The sequence below is a fragment of the Mauremys reevesii genome, linkage group 4, assembly GCF_016161935.1.
Source record: "Mauremys reevesii isolate NIE-2019 linkage group 4, ASM1616193v1, whole genome shotgun sequence".
In the NCBI taxonomy this organism is placed as follows: domain Eukaryota; kingdom Metazoa; phylum Chordata; order Testudines; family Geoemydidae; genus Mauremys; species Mauremys reevesii.
In genome coordinates, this window is record NC_052626.1 from 93968297 (window position 1) to 93992822 (window position 24526).

The following is a 24526-nucleotide window of genomic DNA, read 5'->3' on the forward strand; positions in this document are numbered from 1 at the left end:
AGGCTGCCTAAGAAATGTTGCAGCAGCTGCTTTAATTGTGGAAAAGGCTCAAAAAATAGTTATAGGACACCCCCTCATGTTGCATATGCCTCATGCTGTGGCCAGCTTGTTAAATTCGCAGCAGCAGAAGCATCTAACTAATCAACAATTGTCAAAATATGAAATTGCTCTCTTAATGACTCATGGGGTAACCCTCAAATGATGTGCCACGTTAAATCCGGCTTCCTTGTTGCCCCAGGAGGGAAGTAGTGGATATGTGCATGATTGTCTGCAGGTTTTGGACTTAATTTCTACCCCTTGCCCTGACCTTACTGATGTTCCCCTCCAAGACCCCGAAATGGAGTTGTTTGTGGATGGATCTGCCTTTGTCCGAGAGGGAATCAGACACGCAGTTACCGATAGCAAGACTGTATTAATAGGGAAAGCTCTTTCTCCCGGGGTGAGTGCCCAAGCCGCGGAGTTAAAAGCCCTAACCGCAGCCTGCCTTCATGCTAAAGGAAAGAGGGTTAATATTTATACGGACTCAAAATATGCTTTTGGGGTGTGTCATGCCACGGATGCAATTTGGAAGGAACAAGGTTTCATTACCTCGTCTGGAGCTCAGAGTGCCCATGGAAAAGAAATTGCTGAACTGCTTCAAGCCATTCAGGCTCCTAGGGAGACTGCGGTGATACACTGCAAAGCTCATACCAGGCAGACTGATCCAGTCGCAATGGGAAATCGCTTGGCAGACAGGGCGGCCAAGGCAGCAGCCCTACAAGGGGCCCAATTGGACCTGATCTCTCCCTTAGCTCAATGGCACTTACAAGCTTCAGATACTGAAAAGGCAACATGGGAAAAGTGGGGTTCACAACTTAATTCAGTGGGAATTTGGCAATGTGATGGTCGTCCTATCCTACCCAGAAGCTATCAGCGTAAGGTACTACAAAAGGTTCACAGTAACACCCACCTAGGGGTATGGCTACACTTGAGAGTTGCAGCGCTGGGAGTTGCAGCGCTGGTCATCCAGCTGTGCAGGGACAGTGCTGGTGTGTGGCCACACTCACAGCTACCAGCGCTGCAGTGTGGCCACATTTGCAGCATTTGCAGCGCTGTTGGGAGTGATGCATTATGGGCAGCTATCCCAGCGTTCAAGTGGCAGCAACGTGCTTTTCAAAAGAGGGGGGTGGGGTGGAGTGGAGTGTGACAGGGAGCGGGGGAGAGAGAGAGGGGATTTTTGGAGCCAACACTGTGTATTGGCTCCCTGACTTGCAAAATCAGAAACTTTTTCCAACCCCTTACTCTAACTGCAAAAGCCTGCAGACCAGATAAGCAGCTGCCAACTCCCTTTCTCGCTGCTGGTCAAGCAAAAAGCAAACACTCAACCCCTGTGAATCACGCAGGGAGGGGGATATCTCATTTGATTGTTCACAGATTGATCACAGCAAACAAGAGCTGTGTTTATTTTTTTAGATAAGCAGCTCCCGGAGCCGCGTTCACAACAAAACAAAGAGAGGCTGCATAACAAAACAAAGGGAATAATTTAGTTAAAAGCATTCTGGGATATCTGCTAATACCCTGGAGGCCAATAACAGCGCTGGTGTGTGGCCACACTTACGACCAGCGCTGCAGAACCAGCGCTGCAATGCTTATTCCCCAAGCAGACCCAGGTGTACAGCCAGCGCTGCAGCCAGGGAGTTGCAGCGCTGGATGTGCCCTGCAAGTGTGGACAGTTACTAATTGCAGCGCTGGAAAGCCTCCACCAGCGCTGCAACTCTCAAGTGTAGCCATACCCTAAGAGCGAATAAAATGGCTCAAATAGTTCTTAGGCAGTTTATATCCCCTGGATTAAGTGAAATGGCTAGAAGAGTAGTGGAAAGTTGTATTCTTTGTCAGCAATGTAATCCTAAGGGAACACGCCAACAGGCACCACCTGGTGGGCGCAGATGGGCTCATAGGCCCATGCAACACATTCAAATAGATTTTACTGAATTACCCCCCTCAGAAGGAAAGAAGTATTTGTTGATAATTGTAGATCAACTTTCAGGATGGGTAGAGGCCTTTCCCACTGCCAAAGCAGTTTGCAAGGTGCTTCTTAATGAGATCATGCCAAGATTTGGCCCTCCTGAAAATATTGATTCTGATCAGGGAATGCATTTTACAGCAAAAATTTGCAAGGAACTGACTGAGGCGGTTGGGACAAAATGGGTTTTTCATGCTCCCTGGCACCCTCAGAGCTCAGGCCAGGTGGAACGTATGAATGGAACTCTAAAGACCACCCTAACTAAGCTGTGTAAGGAACTCAAGATGAAATGGACTAAAGTTCTTCCTTTGGCTTTGTATATTGTCCGGACTACCCCGAATTCTAGGACTAAGCTAGCACCCTTTGAGATACTTTTTGGACATGTACCACCTTTTTTTACTTCTCTGGTTTCAATACCTAGTGACACTGATCTGACTTGTGAAACAGAAGCTTATGTAAAAGCATTGCAGCAGCATTTAACTACATTACAACAGTACTCAGCACAGTCTCAATCTTTACCATTGTGGGAAGCTGTTCATTCTATTTCACCAGGTGACTCAGTGAAATAGAGTCACCTCTATTTTCGGATCAAAGCTTACCGAAAGACTCCACTTCAACCCCAGTGGTTAGGACCGTTTGAGACTATCCTAGTGAGCCCTACTGCTGTTCGGGTTAAGGAACTTCCCACTTAGATTCATCATACCAGAGTCAAATGGAGCCTCGCTAGGGAGCCCGACCTGGTAAAGGGTTCCCCAGAAGCAGATGGCTTCGCACTTCGAGGGAGCCACGCACGTTCACCCCACCGTGAACCGGGTGAGCCAGAAGCAGACGACTGCCATGCCCAGGACACATGGACTGCTACCCCTTTGGGCGACCTGAGGCTAAAACTCAAGAAGAAGTAGATTTGTGCCCATTCCCTAAGGGATGGCCACGAATAGTCGCTTGGGGAGTCGGTGGACTTGTTTGTTATTTTTCTTCATTGGTGGTTGGATTAACTAGGGGATATGAAAATAATGCCTTTATTCGCTTTGCTCATGAAATGAAAGCCCGTATCCCAGCACTGAATAACATTTCGTGTTGGGTATGCTCCTTGATGCCAGTAGATAGTCACCGAGGTCTTCCCATGATCCCCATACCTCTTAGCCCTATGGATATGACATGGACTCCTTCATGGAAGGACTCCTCAGGCTTGCAGAACCTAACCTGGGCAGATTAATAGATACCTTACGGTGTGGACACGACCTGGTGAGTGGTGCTTCCTGGGCTCAGGAAATGTGCCTGTAGGAGTTAGCAATTGTAAAGCCTAGTTTAATGGAACCCATTTTGGTGAAAGACAGGGACCTGATTGTACTCTTGTACAAGGTTTACCTCGACCTGGAAAGTCCTGGTATGTTTTCCCTGCTAACTTTTGCAGCTTGTTTAATTGGTTGGTATTGGATAAACCTCATGGGTTTACCAAAATACATTGCATTATAGCACCAGATCTATCGCACACTAATTGCACCGCAGTGCTGGAGCGGTTAGAGATCATTCGCATACGCTGCATAAAAAAGCATTCTTTTAATTCTTCGGGTACTGAGTACTCTGTGTGTCAGTGTATTGATAATGCTACTAATAGTTTTCACGGTCTCTCTGCCTGGACTGGATGGTATTACAAACCCCAATATACAGCATCTGTTATATCTAATCCCTTGTTTGGAGTCTATTGGGTTTGTGGAGAAAAGGCTTATTTAAGCTCAGCTACATATTGAAATATTAACAAATTACCTGGAGACGTTATGGAGATGCAACTGCGTATCCATAATTAAAGGGGAAATGAGAAGTTATGCCCTTTCGGTTCATTTTCTATGTATAACTAAGGCCTGAAACATTTTTTCCTTCACTTTTTACATTAGAAATTCATTAGAAAGCTTTGTTTTTCCTAGAAAACATCACAGAAAATGGAGATTAAGTAGGTTTAGGACATCAGAGAAACCATACACGTGAAACATGATCACTTAAGAAAGTGGTAAAGGAAAAAGTGCTGTTTATTAAAAATTCACCACACACTGCCTCTTCAGTCAAGAGCTGAGAACACTCCTGGTTCATATCTTAGTCATCCAAAAAGTTCCCCACCAAAAACAAGGACAATTAGATATGACATGCCTGATATTTCTTACATTAAAAGAGAGAGGGGGGGAAAAAACTTTTTTTGTGGGAAAAAGGGAGGCAGGGACATCTTTAAGAACCTTTATACATCACAAGGAAGCAAACAGTGCAGAAATTAGATTTCCCCTTGTCCCTCCGCAGCTGTACATTTTACACCTGAAAGCTCTCAGATAGGTAAGATTCTTGCAGGGACATCAGCAGCACTAGCTGAGAGAAATTAATATTTCCCTTTGTATTAAACAAGACATTTCTTCCATTTCCTGGCAAGGATGAATGACATAATTCTGACTGAAGTAAAGGATATATTTGTACTTCCTACTTGACTTGGCAAGATGGATATTGAGCTTTATATAGAATAGTTCTGCAGTGAAGTACTTTACCATTTCTGATTGCCTCCATATTTCTCACAAAGAGAATCTTTCAGGGCCAGCTCCAGCTTTTTTGCTGCCCCTAGCATCGAAGCAGGAAAAAAAAGATAAAGCCGCAATCGATGGCACTTCAGCTGCGTCTCTACCATGCCACTTCATTCTTCGGTGGCAATTCAGTGGCAGGTCCTTCACTCCGAGCGGGGCTGAGGGACCCGCTGCCGAATTGCTGCCGAAGACCCGGACATGCCGCCCTTTTCCATTGGCCGCCCCAAGCACCCACTTCCTTCGCTGGTGTCCGGAGCCAGCCCTGAAATCTTTATAAAGCTTTTTAAAACTAACTGGAAATGTTCATGACACTATTTCATAGTTCCTGTATGGGAAAAGGCCACGACTCTGAGCTCTTAATGAAAATGACACAAAAGAAATACAATCAATATTTTAGCATGAAGTCTAGGTAATTTCTATATAATCAGATAGCAGAAATGAATCATATACAGTGCCTACTGGTACTGCTATAGTTAAAGTTCTGCCCAATGTTTCTACTACAAACTGCTCATGTACAGAGGTTTAAAATTTATCTGTCGGGCAATTTCTGAACCACAGAACTATAAAAACCATGTTCAACCGGCTTGGATTTTTAGTATTTTCCTCTAGCAAATTTTAAAAGAAAGATACTTCAGGTAATTAGTCAATAATGTGGATTAATAGTGTTTGATATTTATTTAGCAACCATCCAGAGTACCAAGAAGCCAGACTACTGAGATTTAAAATATAAATGGCCTGTCTGGAATTCCAGCCTTAACAATAGCTTTTGTAGGGGTTCATCAGGCTCTTAATGTTATGACACCTCTTCATTGACCTATGGCTATTCAGTGCAGGGCCATCTAAATGGCATGTGCTTAGATCAGTGGCCACATGCTGTACATCTCACAGTTCCTGACAATTTTCAAATGAGGAACTTTCCTAGCCATTGAATGCATAGCATTTAGCCTGCTTATGGGTTTGAATCAATGTGTGTGTAAATGTTAGCGTACACTGTAACTCCTGTAATACAATGATGTAAAGTCTTTGTAGCCCTCACCCTGCCCACAGGATATTTCTGCTAGGCTTTGGCTCAGTGAGCCTCACTTTAGGCCAGGATGTGGTTGATTTCATAAATAATAGAGAGATTCAGTAATATAGGGCCCTATCATCCCCTTCAGCAGCAAATGCAAGGACGGAGAAAAACTAATAGCAAAGCAGCATAAATTTCAGCTAATGGAGAAACTGACATTATTCTCTCCTGAAGGAAGGATTTGAGGCAGTACAGAAAAAAGTTGGGCCATGGCTATTCAGCTACGAAATCTGACTACCAACACTGCACAATTAATCACTGATATAGGCTACACATTCATCCTTTACCTTCTCTCAAGAGGCAGCAGACTGGAAATTAGTGCTGTAAAGAACAACGGTCGATCATAGGTGAAATCTACTGAAAACTATGTGGATTTGCTAGAGAAGCATCAAAGCCTCAGCCAGAGTTTACAAGCCCTGAGACTGAGTGTAAAGTGTCACTCCTTCACCCTTCCTTTCCTTTGTGCCCCTTTTCAAAAGTGCCCAGTTTCATACCTGTGAGAGTCTGGCCCAATGTAACAGTAAAGTGTGTTCTCTAAATGGTACTCTAGGCAGAGGTGAAAGTAAGCCGGTACGGGCCTGTAACGGGTTGGGACTCACCCCAGCGGCGCCTCCTACTGGTTCCTCTGGGAATTAGCTCATTCCAGTGGAGCGCCTCCTCCTGGTGGTGTCCCGTCCGTCATTCTGTCCTCTGTTATCTCTGGACCCGCATTGCTGCATGCTCGGCGGCGTCCTCTTCGAGGCCACTGCCCTCTGGCAGTGCCCCTTAGTCCATCTGCACCCCCTTCCGGGGGTCGGTGCTCAGCAGTCCCACACCTCAGTCACTATATTCCACCGCCCTCTGAGTCTAATCCCTCGTCAGGGATCTGGCGTAGCAATATGGCCGCTCCCTACAGCCAATGGCTGGGTGCACTGCAAGGGGTGAAGGGGGGGACCCAGGCCTGCCCTCTACTCTGGGTCCCGGCCCAGGGACCCTCTGGCGTCTGCCTCGCTGTCCTTCTCTCCCCTTCCACTGTCTGTTTCCCTGGGCCGCTTCCCCTACGGCCCCTTGCACCCGCTAGGCCCTTCCCTTCAGGGCCTGCAGCCTGGCAGGCTACGGGTTCAAGCTCCCTAGCCTCCCCGAGCCTGGCCAGCACTGCGCTGTCCGCGGTGCTAGTCTCCTCTCCTAGAGACTGACCTTCCCCCGTCGAAGGCCTGGGACAGACTGACTGCTCCTGTCCTGGGAAGCCTTTATATATGCCTGAGCCTGGCCCTGATTGGCTGTCTCCAAACTGGGCCCTGATTGGCTCACAATAAGCCCCTCTCTGATTGGCTCACTGTTTGCGCAGGCGCCCTGGCCTGCCGCAGCCCCCTCTCACAGGGAGTGGGGCAATCCACCCCACTACACACCCTCCCCCTTAAGAACCCTCGGGGGGGGGGGAGAAATCCCCTATCGCCCCTGTGCTCCTCGCAACTGGGCCCTCAGGGAATCTCTTTCAAAGCGCAGGTCCTCCACTAACTGGAGCCACCTGCTTCCTTCTTCTATTGTTTGGGTCCCCACCGTAGACCTCTCTGGTCCTACGTGGGTTCCCACATCGGTTTGGGTCCCCACCTCGGCCCTCTTGGCCCTTAAGTGGGTTCCCTGGTTAAGGTGGGGCCTCTCTACCCCAGCCTCCTTCTCTCTGGAGGCTTCAGTCTGGCCTACCCCTTCCTGGCAGCTAGTCCCAGACCGAACCTTAGTTTCGGACACTCCCCCTCTTTGCCTCAGGGGGCAATGCCTCTTTATGTGGCCCTTTTTGTGGCAGTGGAAGCACCCTCAGCGCCTTCCCCCTGCCACGGCCCTGCTCGTGCTTGTTTGGGCCTTAGCCCCTTCTTCTGGGCTGGCCCGGGCCTTGGGAGCCCTGCAGGGGCACTCCCTTTTCAGGTGTCCTGACTCCCCACAGACCCAACAAGCTGGGGGCCCCCCCTGTTCCTCTCACAGGAGGAGCCTTGTCTGGGTGAGGCCTCTCTGCCTTCTCCCAGTAGGGACACTCCCTCCTGAAGTGGCCCTTTCACCCACAGGCGTAACAGTTCTTAGTCCCAGGCCCCGGCCTCTCGCCCTGGGTGCCTGGTCTCTTGTATGGTCTCTGATATGGTCTGGGTGCCCACCCCCGCAGCAGCCAGAGCACCTCACTCTGCTGCTCGGCAAGTCGAGCCACCCAGGCCCTCCAGTACAAGTCTCGTTTCTCCACCATTTCTATTTCTCAGTCTCCTTAGTCTCTCAATGTGGCACAAACTGCCTAGTCCTCGCTCCTGTCCCTTGTATCAGGGACGGACCGCTCGTGCCTGCATTCTCCACCCCGTGTAACGGGTTGGGACTAACCCCAGCAGCGCCTCCTACTGGTTCCTCTGGGAATTAGCTCATTCCAGTGGAGTGCCTCCTCCTGGTGGTGTCCCGTCCGTCATTCTGTCCTCTGTTATCTCTGGACCCGCGTTGCTGTGTGCTCGGCGGCGTCCTCTTCGAGGCCACTGCCCTCTGGCAGTGCCCTTTAGTCCATCTGCACCCCCTTCCGGGGGTCAGTGCTCAGCAGTCCCACACCTCAGTCACTATATTCCACCGCCCTCTGAGTCTAATCCCTCTTGTCAGGGATCTGGCATAGCAATATGGCCGCTCCCTACGGCCAATGGCTGGGTGCACTGCAAGGGGTGAAGGGGGGGGACCCAGGCCCGCCCTCTACTCTGGGACCCTCTGGCGTCTGCCTCGCTGTCCTTCTCTCCCCTTCCACTGTCTGTTTCCCTGGGCCGCTTCCCCTACGGCCCCTTGCACCCGCTAGGCCCTTCCCTTCAGGGCCTGCAGCCTGGCAGGCTACGGGTTCTAGCTCCCTAGCCTCCCCGAGCCTGGCCAGCACTGCCCTGTCCACGGTGCTAGTCTCCTCTCCTAGAGACCTACCTTCCCCTGTCGAAGGCTTGGGACAGACTGACTGCTCCTGCCCTGGGCAGCCTTTATATATGCCTGAGCCTAGCCCTGATTGGCTGTCTCCAAACTGGGCCCTGATTGGCTCACAGTAAGCCCCTCTCTGATTGGCTCACTGTTTGCGCAGGCACCCTGGCCTGCCGCAGCCCCCTCTCACAGGGAGTGGGGCAATCCACCCCACTACAGGGCCAGTACGGTGTACCAGTAAAAAAAGGTGCAGCAGCGTACCCGCAAGAAAGCGGAGCATTCAGCACAGGCTTGCTTTTACCTCTTTTAGCTGCATAACAAACAGCTTAAACTCAGAGCTAATAAAAGCTGTGCCATGCCCCTCTTTCCCTAGAACCCTCCCTATTTCCTAGTAAGTCAGATATCGAGGATTGTTTAATCTCCCTTCCAGGCACATAAAAGAGTGCAGGGGGCACACCAATGGGTGGTTAGTAGTAGGGGAAGGCAGGGGTGAATGAAGGACAACTAGAATAGTCTCTGACAAAGTGGGTATTCCCCCACGAAAGCTTATGCTCCAATACATCTGTTAGTCTATAAGGTGCCACAGGACTCCTGTTGCTTTTCACAGATCCAGACTAACATGGCTACCCCTCTGATACAAGATACTTAGAGAAAGTTTTGTCAATTTCAGCCTCCCCACTCTGCAGGACACCAACAAAACAAAAAGAGATCTGAGATTGTGCCCTGTCCTAAGGACATTTCAGGTGTTTAATTCAATATATAAAGACGATGGAATGAAAACTACTATTTCTTTCAAAGGGGGCACAATAATTTCCCTGAATATCCAGTTTCCTCCTCCAATCCCTTTGTGGTTTTGTCTAGCAGGCTATTTGCTTTCCCTGTAAATCTTTAGTTGCTTTAGCAAAATTGCTTTGCCCAAAATAACGCCCCCTCCAATCATCATGACACATCTTCCCACCATGTTTTCAATGTTTAAAAAAAGAAATTCAAAGAGGATCCGCAAGCAGTTTGGATATCACAACCATGATCCTCTGCTGGGGACGGAATGGGATAGTTTTGAACTTGGAAATGGTTCCCGATTTTGATTGTATTTTTTTGTGTATTATACTATTGTGGATCTCCTCATCCAGGGGACAGAAAAGAACTGCCCCTGCCTTGGTCTCACACACACACACACCCAACAACTGTGAGTGAAATTAACAAGGATGCCAGAAATGGCTCCTAATCCTGCGGTCTGAACCGCGGATGGAACAGTTGAGTTTAAACTGTTCTTATGCAGGCGGCAGGCGTCCTGGGCAGGCTTCTCCCTCAGCCAGTCCCCCTGCTCCCTGCTGCAAGCTATAGGGGAGCTGCTCAGGGCCGCCCAGAGTGGGGGGCAAGAGGGACAATTCGCCCCAGGTCCCGGGCCCCACAGGGGCCCCCACGAGAGTTTTTCGGGGCCCCCGGAGTGGGGTCCTTCACTCGCTCCGGGGGGCCCGGAAAACTCTTGCGGGGCCGGGCCCAGGAGCTTCTTCCGCTCCCAGTCTTTGCCGGCGGAAGGACTCCCCACTGGCGAATTACCGCCGAAGCGGGACCCGCCGCCGAAGTTCAGCTCGGTCTTCGGCGGTAATTCGGCGGCGGGGGGCCCTTCCATTCCGGGACCCACCGCCAAAGTGCCCCAAAGACCTGCAGCGGGGGGGCCCCCACCGCCAAATTACCGCCGAAGACCGGGCTGCACTTCGGCGGCGGGTCCCGCTGCCAAAAACCCCAGGCCCCCGGAATCCTCTGGGCAGCCCTGGAGCCACTGCAGCCCCTGCTGCGTGTATGTGTGTGTGTGGGGGGGGGGGGAGCGCAGAGCCTAGCTGTGTCCGCAGCCTGGTTGGAGGAGAAGGGAGGACAAGGAAAAAAATGTGACCGTGACTTTTCACTTTTTCAGGCTTATTCCAATATTAAAGTTTTATTACAGACAAGATTGGTAGTAGTAGCAGCAGCTTTATTTTCTATATCTAAGTATGCAATGGGAGGGATCCACAAAGTATGTAGGAGAGGTAGGTTGCTTGCAATTGGACCGTACCAGTAAGAAATTTAAATTACTTTCACCCCTGACTCTAGGGATCATGACTACTGCCCAACACACCAGCCAAGACCGATGTGTTTCCCCACATAGACTCAGATGTGGATTGTACACATGGAGAGGCAAACATGGTGTTTACCAACCTTTCATCTCCTCTCTGCATCCTGGGCCTATTTTCAAGGGAAAAGCATGCTTTTGTTCACTTCTGTGCCACATAGCAGAGGAACACATGGGCTCCATAGTGAAGATATGATCAGCAACTTGTTACAATCTTTGGAGGATGTTAAACAGAAGTTACTAAAAAGTTAGACATTTTTTAATTAAGCAGGTCCAGACAACTTGCATCCAAGAGTTTTAAAAGAGCTGACCGAGGAGTCACTGAACTATTAATGCTGTTTTTCAATATATCTGGGAGCACTGGGGAAGTTTCAGAAGACTGGAAGAAAGCACTAATGCTGTGTCAGTTTTTAAAAGGTTAAACAGGATGCCCTGGATCATAATATAGGCCTTTCAGACTTACATCAAGCCCAAGCAATATGATGGAGCAGCTGTTACAGGACTCGATTAATAAAGAATTAAATAAGTGTAATGTAACTAATGCAAATAAAAACGGGGTTTACGGAAAATAGATATGTCAAACTAACTTGATATCTTTTTTGTTTTTTAAGATTATAAATTTGGTTGATAAAGGTAATAGTATTGACATAATATACTTTGACTTGATACCAAATGACATTTTGATTAAGCTTAACAAAGAGAAGGTTAAGGGGTGACTTGATTACATTTTATAATTATCTACCAGGGGAACAAATACTTAATGGGCTCTTAATCCAGCAGAGAAAGGTATAATGTGGGATTGAATGTGAGATGCTGAAGGCTTCTGGATTGGGAATTGTGTGTGAAGGGCTGGCCTTGGGCTTGTTCTCATTGGCCAGATAATTGTGAATAGGTAGACAGGTGTGTAGAATGATAATTACCCTATGAGTTACAGCTGCGGCTGTGTGGGTTTAATTAACTAGTTAGCAATTGTGATTGCTTATCATGTTATATATAAGAGCATGCTGGGAATGAATAAAGGGAGATGCATACACACACACTCTCGCTCTCTGCTTGGACTTCGTTCCTGCTCTTGCGATGCAACAAATGGTGACCCCGATGTGATGAATGAAGATAGTGTCGGTGGCCTGAATTGATAAAAAGAAAAAGAGGGACGCGCCTGAAGTCCCAGCGTCGAGCGGCCGAAAAAAAAAAAAAAAAAAGGTGCACGGCTTTCACGAGCGAGCAGCTGCTGGAGCTGGAGAAGGAATTCCACTGCAAGAAGTACCTGAACCTGACGGAGCGCTCGCAGATCGCTCACGCCCTCAAGCTCAGCGAGGTACAGGTCAAGATCTGGTTCCAGAACCGCCGCGCCAAGTGGGAACGCATCAAAGCTGGGAGCCGCAGGGAATCCGAACGAGCGGCTGGGAAGCTGCGGGACGTTCGAATCAGGGAGACGTACCTGACAAATGGCTGGGAGCCGCAGGGTGTCCGAGTGAGCGGCTGGGAAGCTGCAGGGCGTCCGAGTGAGCGGCTGGGAAGCCGCGGGGCGTCCGAAGAAAGGAGGCGTACCTGACAAGTGGCTGGGAGCCGCAGGGTGTTCGAGCGAGCGGCTGGGAGCCGCAGGGCATATGACAAGGGAGGCACACTCGAACCAAGAAGTGAGCAGCTAATATGGGAACTGCTGCGTCAGCAGATTTGATACGCATCACGGAGCGGTGGGGAGAAAAGTTCCCCTCTGATGCATTATCCCGCCTGTTGCGGTGGGGACGAAGAGGGGGACTTTCCGTTCAATCAAGTAATAAAACTGTTTGGGAGCGGTTGGGCTGTGAGCTCTGGAAATCGGTGGCTCAGGGCGATAAGGAGGTTTTCTCCCTGAGTCCAGTATGGCTCACCGCGCAGAGACAATTGGAGGAGTTTGAGGATGAGAGAAGACAACTGCAGAAAATGGCTGATTTTGCAGTAACACTGGAGCGAGAACTGGAACAGGTTAAATTGATTCTGCATCAGCGAGATCTACAGTTTGAATCTTTACAGCAAGAGCATCTAGTGCTCATGAAGCAGCTCACCTTAACCCAAGAATCATTGCACACCAAAGAGCAGTCCCTAAATGACCTACAGACTCAATATGATGAGCTGGTGGCCAGGTTAGAGGAATTCCAGGGTGATGTTATTTCTAAGGATGACACGATCCAATATTTGCAGAATGAGAAGATTGTCCTAGAGGTAGCTCTGCAGGCAGCAAAAGCAAGCAAAGAAGAACTTGATGAAGGAGCAAACTTCTTAGGTGAAAGTACTGAGGCAGTATCAGAAATCTTGGCACAATTGAGCCAGGTGGAAAATCTGCAACAGGAAAGTGCCAGCCTGAAGAAACAGACCCAAAAGTAAAGGAGCAGTTCTTACAGCAAAAGGTAATGGTGGAAGCTTATCAAAGAGATGCAAGTTCACAGGACCAGCTGATTAGTGCATTAAAATCTATAAAGAAGCGGCTGGATTTGGAAGTGAAAGAATTAAAACGGGAGTTACTGAAACTTCGAAGTGAAAAGCAGTCCATTGATGTTGAATGCTCAAGACTTCAGAAGGAAGTATCCCAGGTTCACCAGCAGATAGTGGAGTTAGAAAGCCACCTCCAGTCAGTGCAAAAAGAACGGGATGCACAAATCGCTGATGGAGGAAATAACCAAGCTTCCCATGAACGGATTCAAGCTTTGGAGATAGGGCTGCAGGCTGTTAGCCACAGTAAGATGATGTCGGAGAAAGAGCTGCAAGAAGTAATTTCACTCACCAGCCAGGAGCTTCAAGAATCTAGAGGTTTCAGGAGAAAGATAAAACGTTTGGAAGAAATAAACAAGAAGTTGGCCCTCGAACTGGAACATGAACGGGGGAAGCTCACTGGTCTTGGTCAGTCAAACATTGCTTTGCGAGAGCACAGCAACATCCCCGAAACAGTACTAGCAGAGAGAGAGGCAGACCTGGTGCAGCTGAATCTCCGGGTTCAAGCAGTCCTAAATATTCAAGCTTTACAGACTGCCTTAGAAAGAGAAAAGTCAAAAGTTAATAACCTTAAAAAGCAGGTTGCGGCAGCCAAAGTAGATGCAGCACATAACCATCGTCATTATAGAGCTGCTGTTCTTGAGCTGAGTGAAATTAAGAAGGAGCTACAAGCCAAAGAACTGCTTGTCCAAACCCTTCAGGCTGAAGCAGACAAACTACAAGCTATTATTGAACGTGCTCATGCCTCTTTTAAGGCGCTCCTTTTAAGACAAAAAGGGGGGATTTGCAGTGAGCGGGCAGACGCCTTGGATAAGACGCCTGCCGCTCGGTTGCTGAAAGCTCTTTACGTGCTTAATTGGTTACATCTTGGTAAAAACAGCCAGGTGCCCCCCGCGATTAAACATGTCAGCGGGATGACTGGGGAAGAGCAGGGTGCGGCCCCCCGACCCTCGGTCAAATGGTTTGATTATCAGCAGCAAATATGGAAAGGACCAGTTGACTTGCTAACGTGGGGCAGGGGTTATGTGTGTGTTGCCACTGATGCGGGTCCCAGGTGGATGCCAGCGAGGTGGGTCCGGCCTTGGTTGCGTCCTCCGGAGTGACGGCAGGCAGATGCGGAGGAGCTTCACGAGACGCACTCAGATGTCGCGGAACCAGAGCCCCCGGAGGAGAGCTGTTTGTTAGCTCTGCCAGGACTTTTTCTGTCTGATCCTCCGTGAATGAATTACTCACTTGAGATGATTTTTTGTGTTTGAAAGAAAATCTGTGTGGTACCATGCAATTATTATTTAGAATTAAGATTTATGTTTTATGTTCCTTGTTATGTTTTGTGTTGTCTGTTTTCTGGCCAGAATTGTTGTTGTGTTGTCATGTGGTTTGATGTTTTTTCCTTAAGACCCTCCCCCACCCTCAGTGTCAGTTTGATCACCTGACAGCTGAGGGATGTTTCAAAAAAAAAAAAATTAAAAAGGGGGGGGGGTCCTGCAGAGGTTACATCATTTGTTTATTGTGTTTTGTTTTGTTCGTTTGATGTTTTTGAAATTATATGTTAAGGATTGAATGGTCATATAGGTTGATCTTATAAAGTTTTAATTTTTTGTTTATGATAGGTTATAATGTTATGCTGTTATGAGTTGCAAATGTTTTATGAATAACATAATATTTGATTAAGATAGATTGTGGTGTTATGCTGTTATAAATTGAAAATGTTTGGTGAATGTTTTTATCTTGTTTTCCTTTTCCCTTTTCTTTTGATTGTAAATAAAGGGGGGAGATGTGGGATTGAATGTGAGATGCTGAAGGCTTCTGGATTGGGAATTGTGTGTGAAGGGCTGGCCTTGGGCTTGTTCTCATTGGCCAGCTAATTGTGAATAGGTAGACAGGTGTGTAGAATGATAATTACCCTATGAGTTACAGCTGCGGCTGTGTGGGTTTAATTAAGTAATTAGCAATTGTGATTGCTTATCATGTTATATATAAGAGCATGCTGGGAATGAATAAAGGGAGATGCATACACACACACTCTCGCTCTCTGCTTGGACTTCGTTCCTGCTCTTGCGATGCAACAGTATAACACAGTCCAATGGCTAGAAGTTGAAGCTAGACAAATTCAGACAGGAAATAAGGCATACATTTTTAACAGTTAGAGTAATTAGCCATTGGAACAATTTACCAAGCGTTGTGGTGGATTCTCCAATCCCTGACAGTTTTAAAATCAAGAGTGGATGTTTTTCTAAAAGATCTGCTCTAGGAATTATTTTAGGGAAGATCTATGGCCTGTGTTACACAGGTGATCATAATTGTCCCTTCTGGCCTTGGAATCTATCATTTCACACAACTATTTATTCACCAATGAATCAAATGGGTTTACTTTTGACAGGGCTTTGCATTTCCACCAGGTTTTCTGCTCTTTTTAGACCACGGTGCTACTTACCCCAGAGCTATGATACATGCAGGAACATACACTCAGAATGGAAATAAGTCATACACATTTTAGGTTGGAAAATAATCTAATTGAATTTTTATTTTTCTTTATCTTTTAAACTCCTGAGTTGGTTAGTTCTGCCTTTTGTCAATCAGTTTTTGGCACCCCTTCAAATGTATCCTGCCCTGGGCTCAGCTCCTAGCTAGGCTGTGAGAGGACTGATGCATTCACAAAGCAATCTCATATGGAAAATTGAAACCTTTTGTCTGGGTACGCAGTTTGTTATCTGCAGAATTATATAATACTTCCTAGCCAACTCTAAGATAGTAGAGCTCATCAGAAAAAAAAATTCCTGAGTTTTTTATTCATTGACAAATAAAAAACTAATAAAAAATTGGGTGTGTGGGGGTTGTTGAAAAACTGAAAACCCCACCACTGCCAACAAAAATGTTTCTGTTTAGTCAAAAAAGCCATCGTTTTCCCCAGTAGAAAAAATGTTTCAGTGTCTTAGCTGGATTTATTTCTGAATGGCAACTGTAAGAGCAGTACTATATTTTCCCCAAAAAACTAGACAAGTATTGTAAAGCATCAAAAAGAAAAATCACTACCACTCACTTTCCTATTAGTTCTAATAAAAAAAATCACAAATATATATTTCAGGAAGATGCATAACAGTCTTCCTTGAATGTTATCTGTCTGATTTTGTTATGAAGGAAACAAACTTATGGGTTTCATTTAAATTGTGAACAGTTTTAGGCTCAATCAAACATGATTTAGACAGATATTTACTTGCATTTGAGGTGCTTCCTATTTTTGGAAATAGAGTGTGAATAAAGAATGGAAATGAAGCTTCCCCCTGGTTGAAACAGCCCTCACCTGCTTGTGACAACCCCTAAAAAAGTGTGTAGGAGTGAACAGAAGAGCACAAGTTTTGCACCAGGGCTCACACAGCACAAAGAAGCAGCCCCACAGGGCGGCATTCTGTTTATGCAGCACTTCCTGAAGCCATGGTCTCAGGACAGAGAACAGCAACAGAAGTTACCCGGAAAGGTAATTTCCTATCTGCATCACCCAAAGTGATGGAACCATACTTCTCTCTAGGATTTCATAGTGAATGACAGTTTTAAAGGCAACTATAGCAGCTTTCTCTTTTAGTTATTTTCACATTTCAAATCTTGATATACATGTTGGCGGTAAAATCTTGGCCTACCTTACACAGGTTGGCGGGGGGAGAAGAGAGTATGGAGTTAGCCTCTTCCTGCCCCTTCCCCATACCAAGAGCAGGACAGGACATGAACTGAGTACTCCTTCCAGTGGAAGGCAGGGACAGTTACATGACTAGTTAACATGCCCCTGTGGATAGGCCTGTGGTTGCTGATTAGACTGGTCAGTGGGGTTGAGAATGGCCAAGCTCCCAGGCCCTTGTGCTTGAGCAGCAGCCATATTGGGAAACACGTGACATTCTTACTGGAGCAGCAGTATGAGGCAGAGTAATGGGCATCATGAGCTCTTGAGGCATCATGGCCTACATAGTAAAAATGGATTAGGGACCATCTGCTCAACTGCTTCTGCCTCATTGTCCTACCTCTGTGCAACTCACACTCATAAGGTGCACAATTTGCTTTAGGTTTTCTAGAAGCAAAATCTTTCTGTAGAAAAAAATATATTGCTGCATGATGACAATGGAGCTTAGACATTTGTAATGAATCCAAAGTTACTAACCTAGCCTGTCATCAGTACATAAAATGTTTCCTCATCGGAATAAACATCAGCAATTAACTGTATTGTATTAAAAGGTTTTACTGAAGCTGTTCTATGCTTGTGGCCACTCTACTATATCCAGAGTTCTCCTTTCTTTGCGAAGAGACTTCTGTAGTACTTTCTCTGTTTTGATGTTTAGTATGTGGAATAGGGTCTTCTCTCACTGCAGTTACAGTGGGATATTTATCTGGAATATATTCATTTAATACAGGGTATGTCTAAACTTCAATTAAAAACCTGCAGCTAGCCCATGTCAGCTGTCACATGCTCGCAGGGCTCAGGCTAGGAGGCTCTTTAAGGGCAGTGTAGACGTTCGGGCTCTGGGAACCTTCCCACTGGTGGGGTCCCAGAGCCCAGGTACGAATGTCTACAACACAATTAAACAGCCCCGGAGCCCATGTCAGTTGACACAAGCCAGCCGCAGATATTTAATTGCAGTACAGACATCCCATCAAAGACCCACAAAAGCCTTAAAACACTAGCCTAATTCATAATTTGATAATGTATACTTTATTTCTTACTTTAAACAACTATTAAAGGCATTTGCATGAAATGGAAGACAGGCCCCTTGTTGCATTTAGGAGTCAGTATAGTCTAGCATTTAGTGCAGCAAACTGGGTTTCAGGAGACAGATTCTATTTGCTGCCACGCAACTGTGCAAATCTAACTTCTCTGTGCCTCAGTTTCCCCACTGGTACAACTGCTTAACCAACCTGTGATGACAGGGGCTCTTCAAGTGCGAAGTATCATTCCTGTGAAGCCCTCGCCTCCAACGGCTCACTTTAGGTTACAGTCCTCGGCATCCAAAACACCACAGCTGATTGCTCAAGAGATTATTAGGACGCTGCACAAAACACAAAGGATCATCAGAATCAGGGGAATCTGAGCTGGGAGGAGGCAGGGATGAGCAGATGAGTTTATCTGATCCCTTCTTGTACATTAAGAAGCAGAGTGCATGTTCAGCAAAGTAAATATAAGCCATCTGTCATTGTGACCTAAGCACAGGTGGTAATGGGAAACACGACAACAAATTGCAGCTCTAAGCTCGCTGACCCCCACTGTGTCTTTGCTGACCTTTGCCTGCCAAAACAAGCAAGAAAATAAGTTATGTTCCTAGGGCCAGATCCTCCATTAGCACAAATCAGCATAACTCCAATGAAGTCAAGTCAAGCAAGCGATGCTGATTTACAGCAGCTAAGGATCTGTTCCACACTTTTCTATTGCCTACTGTATAGTTACTTGTTTTATGCTATATAGGTTCTTGTGCTAAGCTCATCACCGTGGGGTCTGACCACAATAATGCCCACTGACACACGACTTCCCTCCTATGCTTCATTCTGTGACATTCCATATTCTTTATGAAAATATGCTTATTTGAATATGACATGACAGACATACTTTATGCAAGATGGTACATGTAAGATATCATTGCAAAGGTTATGATTTACTGAATGCGATTATCCAATTTGTATGCCTGTATCATTTCTGTATTTGAAGTTAGGAATATTGACTCTGTATCTGTATTTCAACTGTGCTACTTTGGGTGACTGCTAACACTTCAGGTACAACAATGGAAAAGCCAGACAGGTGATGGCCCATCAGTGAGGACAATAGACTGTGAAGAGCTTGGTCTTCCTGTGGATGCTCCATACTGCCATTGACTCATGGATGCTGGGATCCTACAGAGTCAGGTGGTCTTGTCACATAATACTAAAACATTACCTGGGACTTCTTGTAACTTTTCACTGTAATGGAAGCAGGGGGTTGAGTTTGGGAAACACAGGATTCCTGCCTTATGTAAATCCTATTTAAGGGTGTGGAGGAAGAGGAAGGCACACAGGACTACTCCTCTCCATGGCCTGTCTGCCCAAGAGGAAAGACTGAAAAAGGGAAGACAAGGGGGGAGTCCAGATTGAGACAGGGGTCCAGTCTGAAAAGGAATATAACTGAAACTCTGCACCACAGAAGCTTTGCAAACTGCCTGCAACAATATCTAGGGGGAGAAATACTATTTGTAACCAATTTCTTTAGTGAAACTAGCTTAGTTTGCATGTTTGATTTCATTTGCTTAGTAATCTGCTTTGGTCTGTTTGTTACCCCTTTTACTACTTAAAAATCTGCCTTTTAATAGTTAATAAAATCTGTTTTATTTATTATTAAACCCAGTTTCTGTAATTTCTAACTGGGGGGTAGGGCAAAAAGTGTGCACACCTCTCTCCACATTGAGGGAGGGGGCAAATTTCATAATATATCTTTGGGTCTGCACTGCAAGGGAGGTGGATATCTGATTGCTAAAGCAAATCTCTTAAACTGAGTCTTCCCAGAGTTGATCTGAAGGTGTGTGTGTGTGTGTGTGTGTGTGTGTGTGTGTGTGTGTGTGTGTGTGTGTGTGTGTGTGTGTGTGTGTTTTTCAGAGCCTGGCTCAGCAAGAGAGGTTAAAGGGGGCCCATGCTGGCAGAACAGGCAGACTCAGTGATATCTCAGCACATCAGGTGGCTTCCCAAGGGGTCCAACCCATCACACATTCATTCCTTCTCTAATTTCAGCTTTATGCAACATGGTTTTTGCATATAAGAAAATTCAGAGTTATTTCAATGTCACACTTGATAGAACACAAAGTATTTATATGCAAACCAAGAAAATGTGTTAATTGTGGAAAACACACTTCTGGGCAAATTTGCCCACCAGTGCATCAGCTGATTTAGTCTGCATATCAAAGAGTTTTACATAACAGTTTCAGCCCTCAACTAGTATAAACTGGCATAGCTTCATTGAATCTCACACCAGGTGAAAATCAAGCCCTATTTGTTTAAAATAAATTATTCGCTGCTCCATCTTCTTAGCAATTTCATTGTGTCATACTTACCACACACACACACACCCAAGGTTCTTGCACAAAACCCAGCTGCAGCTTCTCTACCTGTCCATTTAACAATACACATGGAAATGCATAATGAGCTTGACTGTTACATGATACTAAGTATTTTTTGGCCGTTCTCTTGCAGCCACCGTTCAGAACAGCAAGAGTTTCTCACAGTTAGTGGTTCTGGCCCTCTTCAGTTCTCTAGCACAGGAGTAGGCAACCGAAGGCAGCATGCAAGCTGATTTTCAGTGGCACTCACACTGCCCGGGTCCTGGCGGCTCTCCATTTTAGTTTAATTTTAATTGAAGCTTCTTAAACATTTTAAAAACCTTATTTATTTTACAACAACAACAGTTTAGCTATATATTGTAGACTTATAGAAACAGACCTTCTAAAAACATTAAAATGTATTACTGGCACACGAAACCTTAAATTAGAGTGAAGAAATGAAGACTTGGCACACCACTTCTGAAAGGTTGCCGACCCCTGCTCTAGCAGATTATTGTGCATCTTGTTTTACCAGTAAATTGTGAGCCACTTCTCAGTATTCATCTTTCAGATCTACTGGAGGAACTGTAAGCAATGGAGGAGAGAGAGAGAATACAAGCAACTGGGAAGTATGTTCAACTGTATGGAAATGAAAATGTTCATTACAGACTGTTTAATATCATGGCTACAGCACAGTGAGCTAGTATGTTTCAAGTTTATTAAATGAATTCTCTTCATACTAAATTTCCAAAGATCCTAGTTGACAGGAGGCTTTCATTTCAATGGCAAAGACCACTTGTTATCAGTGTCATATTAGCAAAGTACTGGCTTTGTATTTTAAAGCACAGATGTTTAGATGGCACAGTTCTTGCAAATAGGAAAGTGAGCCCGAAAATGAAAAGCAAACTACTATGGTCAAAATCATATCTATATAGGCCAGTAAATTATACTGATCCATTTCTGCAGCAGCTTCCCTGTATGCTTCTTTTCCATTAAAAATTCATGTGTATTCTTGGGAACTCTTTTACTCTACATAAAACTTAGAAGTATGGAAATAGTATTAAAATAATATGGTCAATACGTTTTACACAGACTAAGGACACATGCAATAAAATAACTTGTTTATTGCTATTTGCGTTGCTCTAAATGCTGAGGCTGCCATGTAAAGGACCAAGTTACACAATATACAGGCTATTGTGGGTTTTACCCAGTAACATTAAAGCTGTTGAGTACAATGTTTAAGAAAACAGATTATGGCTTTGATATATTTACTTTGATCTACCCGGAAAACATTTCCCCTATTTCTCAAAGTGGCAGATTGGATGGTAACCATACTGTTTCTATTCACACATGGCAAGATTTTGTCATTTGTCAGATGCCCCCTTACTCTCCTGTACAGGCTCACTTGTCATACTAGTAGTAGAGTAGTGACTTTCTGTGCAAATGGATGGGAAGTGAGTGGTGGGGAATGGGTAGTTTTGATTCTACTGTGCCAATTCCCCTCACCCAGGAGTGCACTAGCAAGCACAGTTTAGCAGTTACAGCAGTTGAAAATAATCTGTACCTTGAAAAAGTGCTGGCACAGATTACTTGCCCTCTGGAGCAAAGGGAAACAAGGGACTGAACTGAGGCTCTGAGTCACAATATAGTCTCTAGTGTCCTCCCAGGGTAGTACAACTACATGCTGCTCTTTACTTGGGACAGACTGTAACATTACAATGGAGCCCTTTAAGGGGAGTCACATGCTGAAACTCCATCAATCGCTCTGAAAACGTAGAGATTGTGGTCATATCATCCTGAATAGCACAGGCAGCAGAGCAAGCTTTTCCACAGTTCACTTCAGTTCAGACTTGAAAGGACACAACAGAGTGAGAAGGTGGTTCATCTTTCAGGCCATTTCAATCCTGGTATTGAGATCATGCTCCAGTTGTGCTAAATATTGTATGAACACATAAGAGGCAGCCTCTGACCCAGAGAGTTTATAGTATAAATTGACAACACAGATGAAAGGTAGGACGGGAAACTGAGGCATGGAGCTCTGAAATGGACTTGCCCCAGATCATAATATCAGGTCAGTGGAAAAGACAGGAGTAGAACTCAGGTTTGCTGAGTCTCGGTTCAGTGCTGGAGTGGTCAAGATTCATCTCACAATTCAGGGGGAGTTATACGAACTGTAGAAATGGTCTTGCATAAGAAACATTATGCAAAAGCCATGGCTTCACATTGAGGCAGTGGGGGTTACACCCCTTTTTGACTTTACAAGGACAAAACTTATGCATCCAGGAACAATTTAAATAAATCCTGATCTTTAGGATCATCTACTTGAGCGTCTTATGTTAGGCATCTAAATCCACATTTGGGCACTTAAATAGGTGATTAATGGGAAATCTATTTATTTAGGTATCTGAATTTAGATTTAGATGCCTAATTTAAGGAATCCAGGTTTTCAGTGTTGGCACAAGTAAAAAGGAAATTATTTTCAAGGGATAACGAACCAAAGCCATTATGGAGTCAGATTCTTGGCTCTGCTAGGTCCACATAGCTCTGTAAAACTAATAATACAGAGGGACTGTAAAGCTAGCTTAAACAGCATCCTCAGAATTCCCACCCTCACATAGGGGCATTCTTCACAGTATAAGGGGCATTCTTGGGTGAAAGGGAGGGTGATTAGGGCATCTCTATGCCATGCAATCTCCAGCTGACAAAATGGCCCTGGGGAGGGGGGGGCATATGCAGCTAAATTGCATCTGGTTGCCTAAAGGACTGAACCCAGGATCAAGGGAACGCAGACCTCTCCCCTCAGAATTTCTTGGGCAGACCACAGAATCTGAACCTCCAAACTCCCCCTGCTCATGCTGCTGGGAATCTTGCTTTACAAGTGATTCTGAATTCAAATATAAGCAAAGGCAAGGAAGATTAAAAACATGCCCATTAATCTCTGTGGACCTAGATTGCCAACTAGTGCCAAAAAAGGCATTACCATTTATACCAACTACATCACACAACAGATTTTATCTGAATACTGAAATGTTTGAATTCCTTCAGATATTTAAACTAAATATTTTCTTCATATATCAAGAAAACATTATTCAAAAAGTAGCAAAGCCTCTGGCAGAAGCCAAAAATGAAAGAGGCAGTGTTAGATCCATCTTGTCCAGCTCACTGTCAGTTCTGCAATGTTACCTACAGCAAAATTTAGTACTTTGGCTAATTTGTTTATAAAATGAGAAATGAGGAGACTTCCATTACACCCCTTGGCAGGGTATTCCACAGTCTAATAGAACTCAGTATTTTTTTCTGACATTTAGCTTGCATTGTATGGGTAACAGCATGCTACTGTTTATCAGTGAGGTTTTCCTGTGAATATCCATCTCTCATGGCATTATGAGAACACAGTATATTGGTGTGAGATATGGAGATTCCATAAATAATCAACAAACATAAAAAGAACTTTTCAACCTTAAAGTCAAGCACTCAAAAATTAGGAATTGATGGATTTGATGGCCTCTGACTTTAATTCTGCCCTCTTGTACATACACATTATGAGGGAATTGGGGGTTATACTAGATAACCTTTGATGTCCCATCTAACCCTATGGTTCTATGATCACATACTTTTCCCACACTGGACCCCTGCCTCAAAGAGGCCTCAATTCAGGAAAACACTTAAAAACACATACTTCACTTTAAGTGTCCTGGATAGAGATGCTTTCCTGAATCAGGGCCTCAGTGCAGAAGACTCTCTGATTTAGTACAACCAAATTTTCATGAAGCAGAACCACTGCTGCTGAAGATTACCAATATGACAGTTTATTTGAAATTCATTGAAGATGGGACAGGATTTTTTAGCTGGTCCCAGATATAAGAGCTATGTCAAAAAATAATCTTTCATCACTGAGAAAAATCACAGAACATTTATGGTCTTGCCTGGAATTTTCCTTGGTTTCTGAAAAAGTAAGAGACAGTTTTGACAAAAGAAAAGCTTCAGCCTGCCAAGCAAAGACCCTGTTTTGCTGTGAAATGTCAAAATTTCTTTATAAAAAATAGTTTAATTTTTCTCTTGGGAAAATTTGCAATTTTCAAGAGCTCTGTGTGCTGGCAGAAATAATTATATTTCTCCTTGGATCAAATGTTCAAATTCATGTGAATTCTCCACTGAAACTTCAGGGGGTTTTGGCTTACAAATAATTGCAAAGCCAAAATGAGTAGTTTCACACTGTCATACTGATATGCTTGGCAGAGTGCTGCAGACCCATTCAGTACAAATTTGTCAGGCAAGCCATAACCATTAAAAATAAATAGTAATGAGAGCACGTCTAAAGGGAACAAATACAAAACAAAATGCCCAAGTGCTAACAAACCTATTGCCTGAGAAGGT

At 45.2% G+C, this 24526-nt stretch overlaps 1 protein-coding gene across 1 annotated transcript; it reads left to right on the top strand.

Annotated features, from left to right (window-relative positions):
- Positions 1 to 337: 337 nt before the first annotated feature.
- LOC120403961 (golgin subfamily A member 3-like) lies at positions 338 to 14428 on the top strand. The gene is given in 4 exon segments (XM_039535985.1): positions 338 to 919; positions 11869 to 12145; positions 12505 to 13002; positions 13005 to 14428. Coding segments are annotated over 4 exon segments (2568 nt in total). The 3' UTR covers positions 14216 to 14428.
- The last annotated feature ends 10098 nt before the right edge of the window (positions 14429 to 24526 follow it).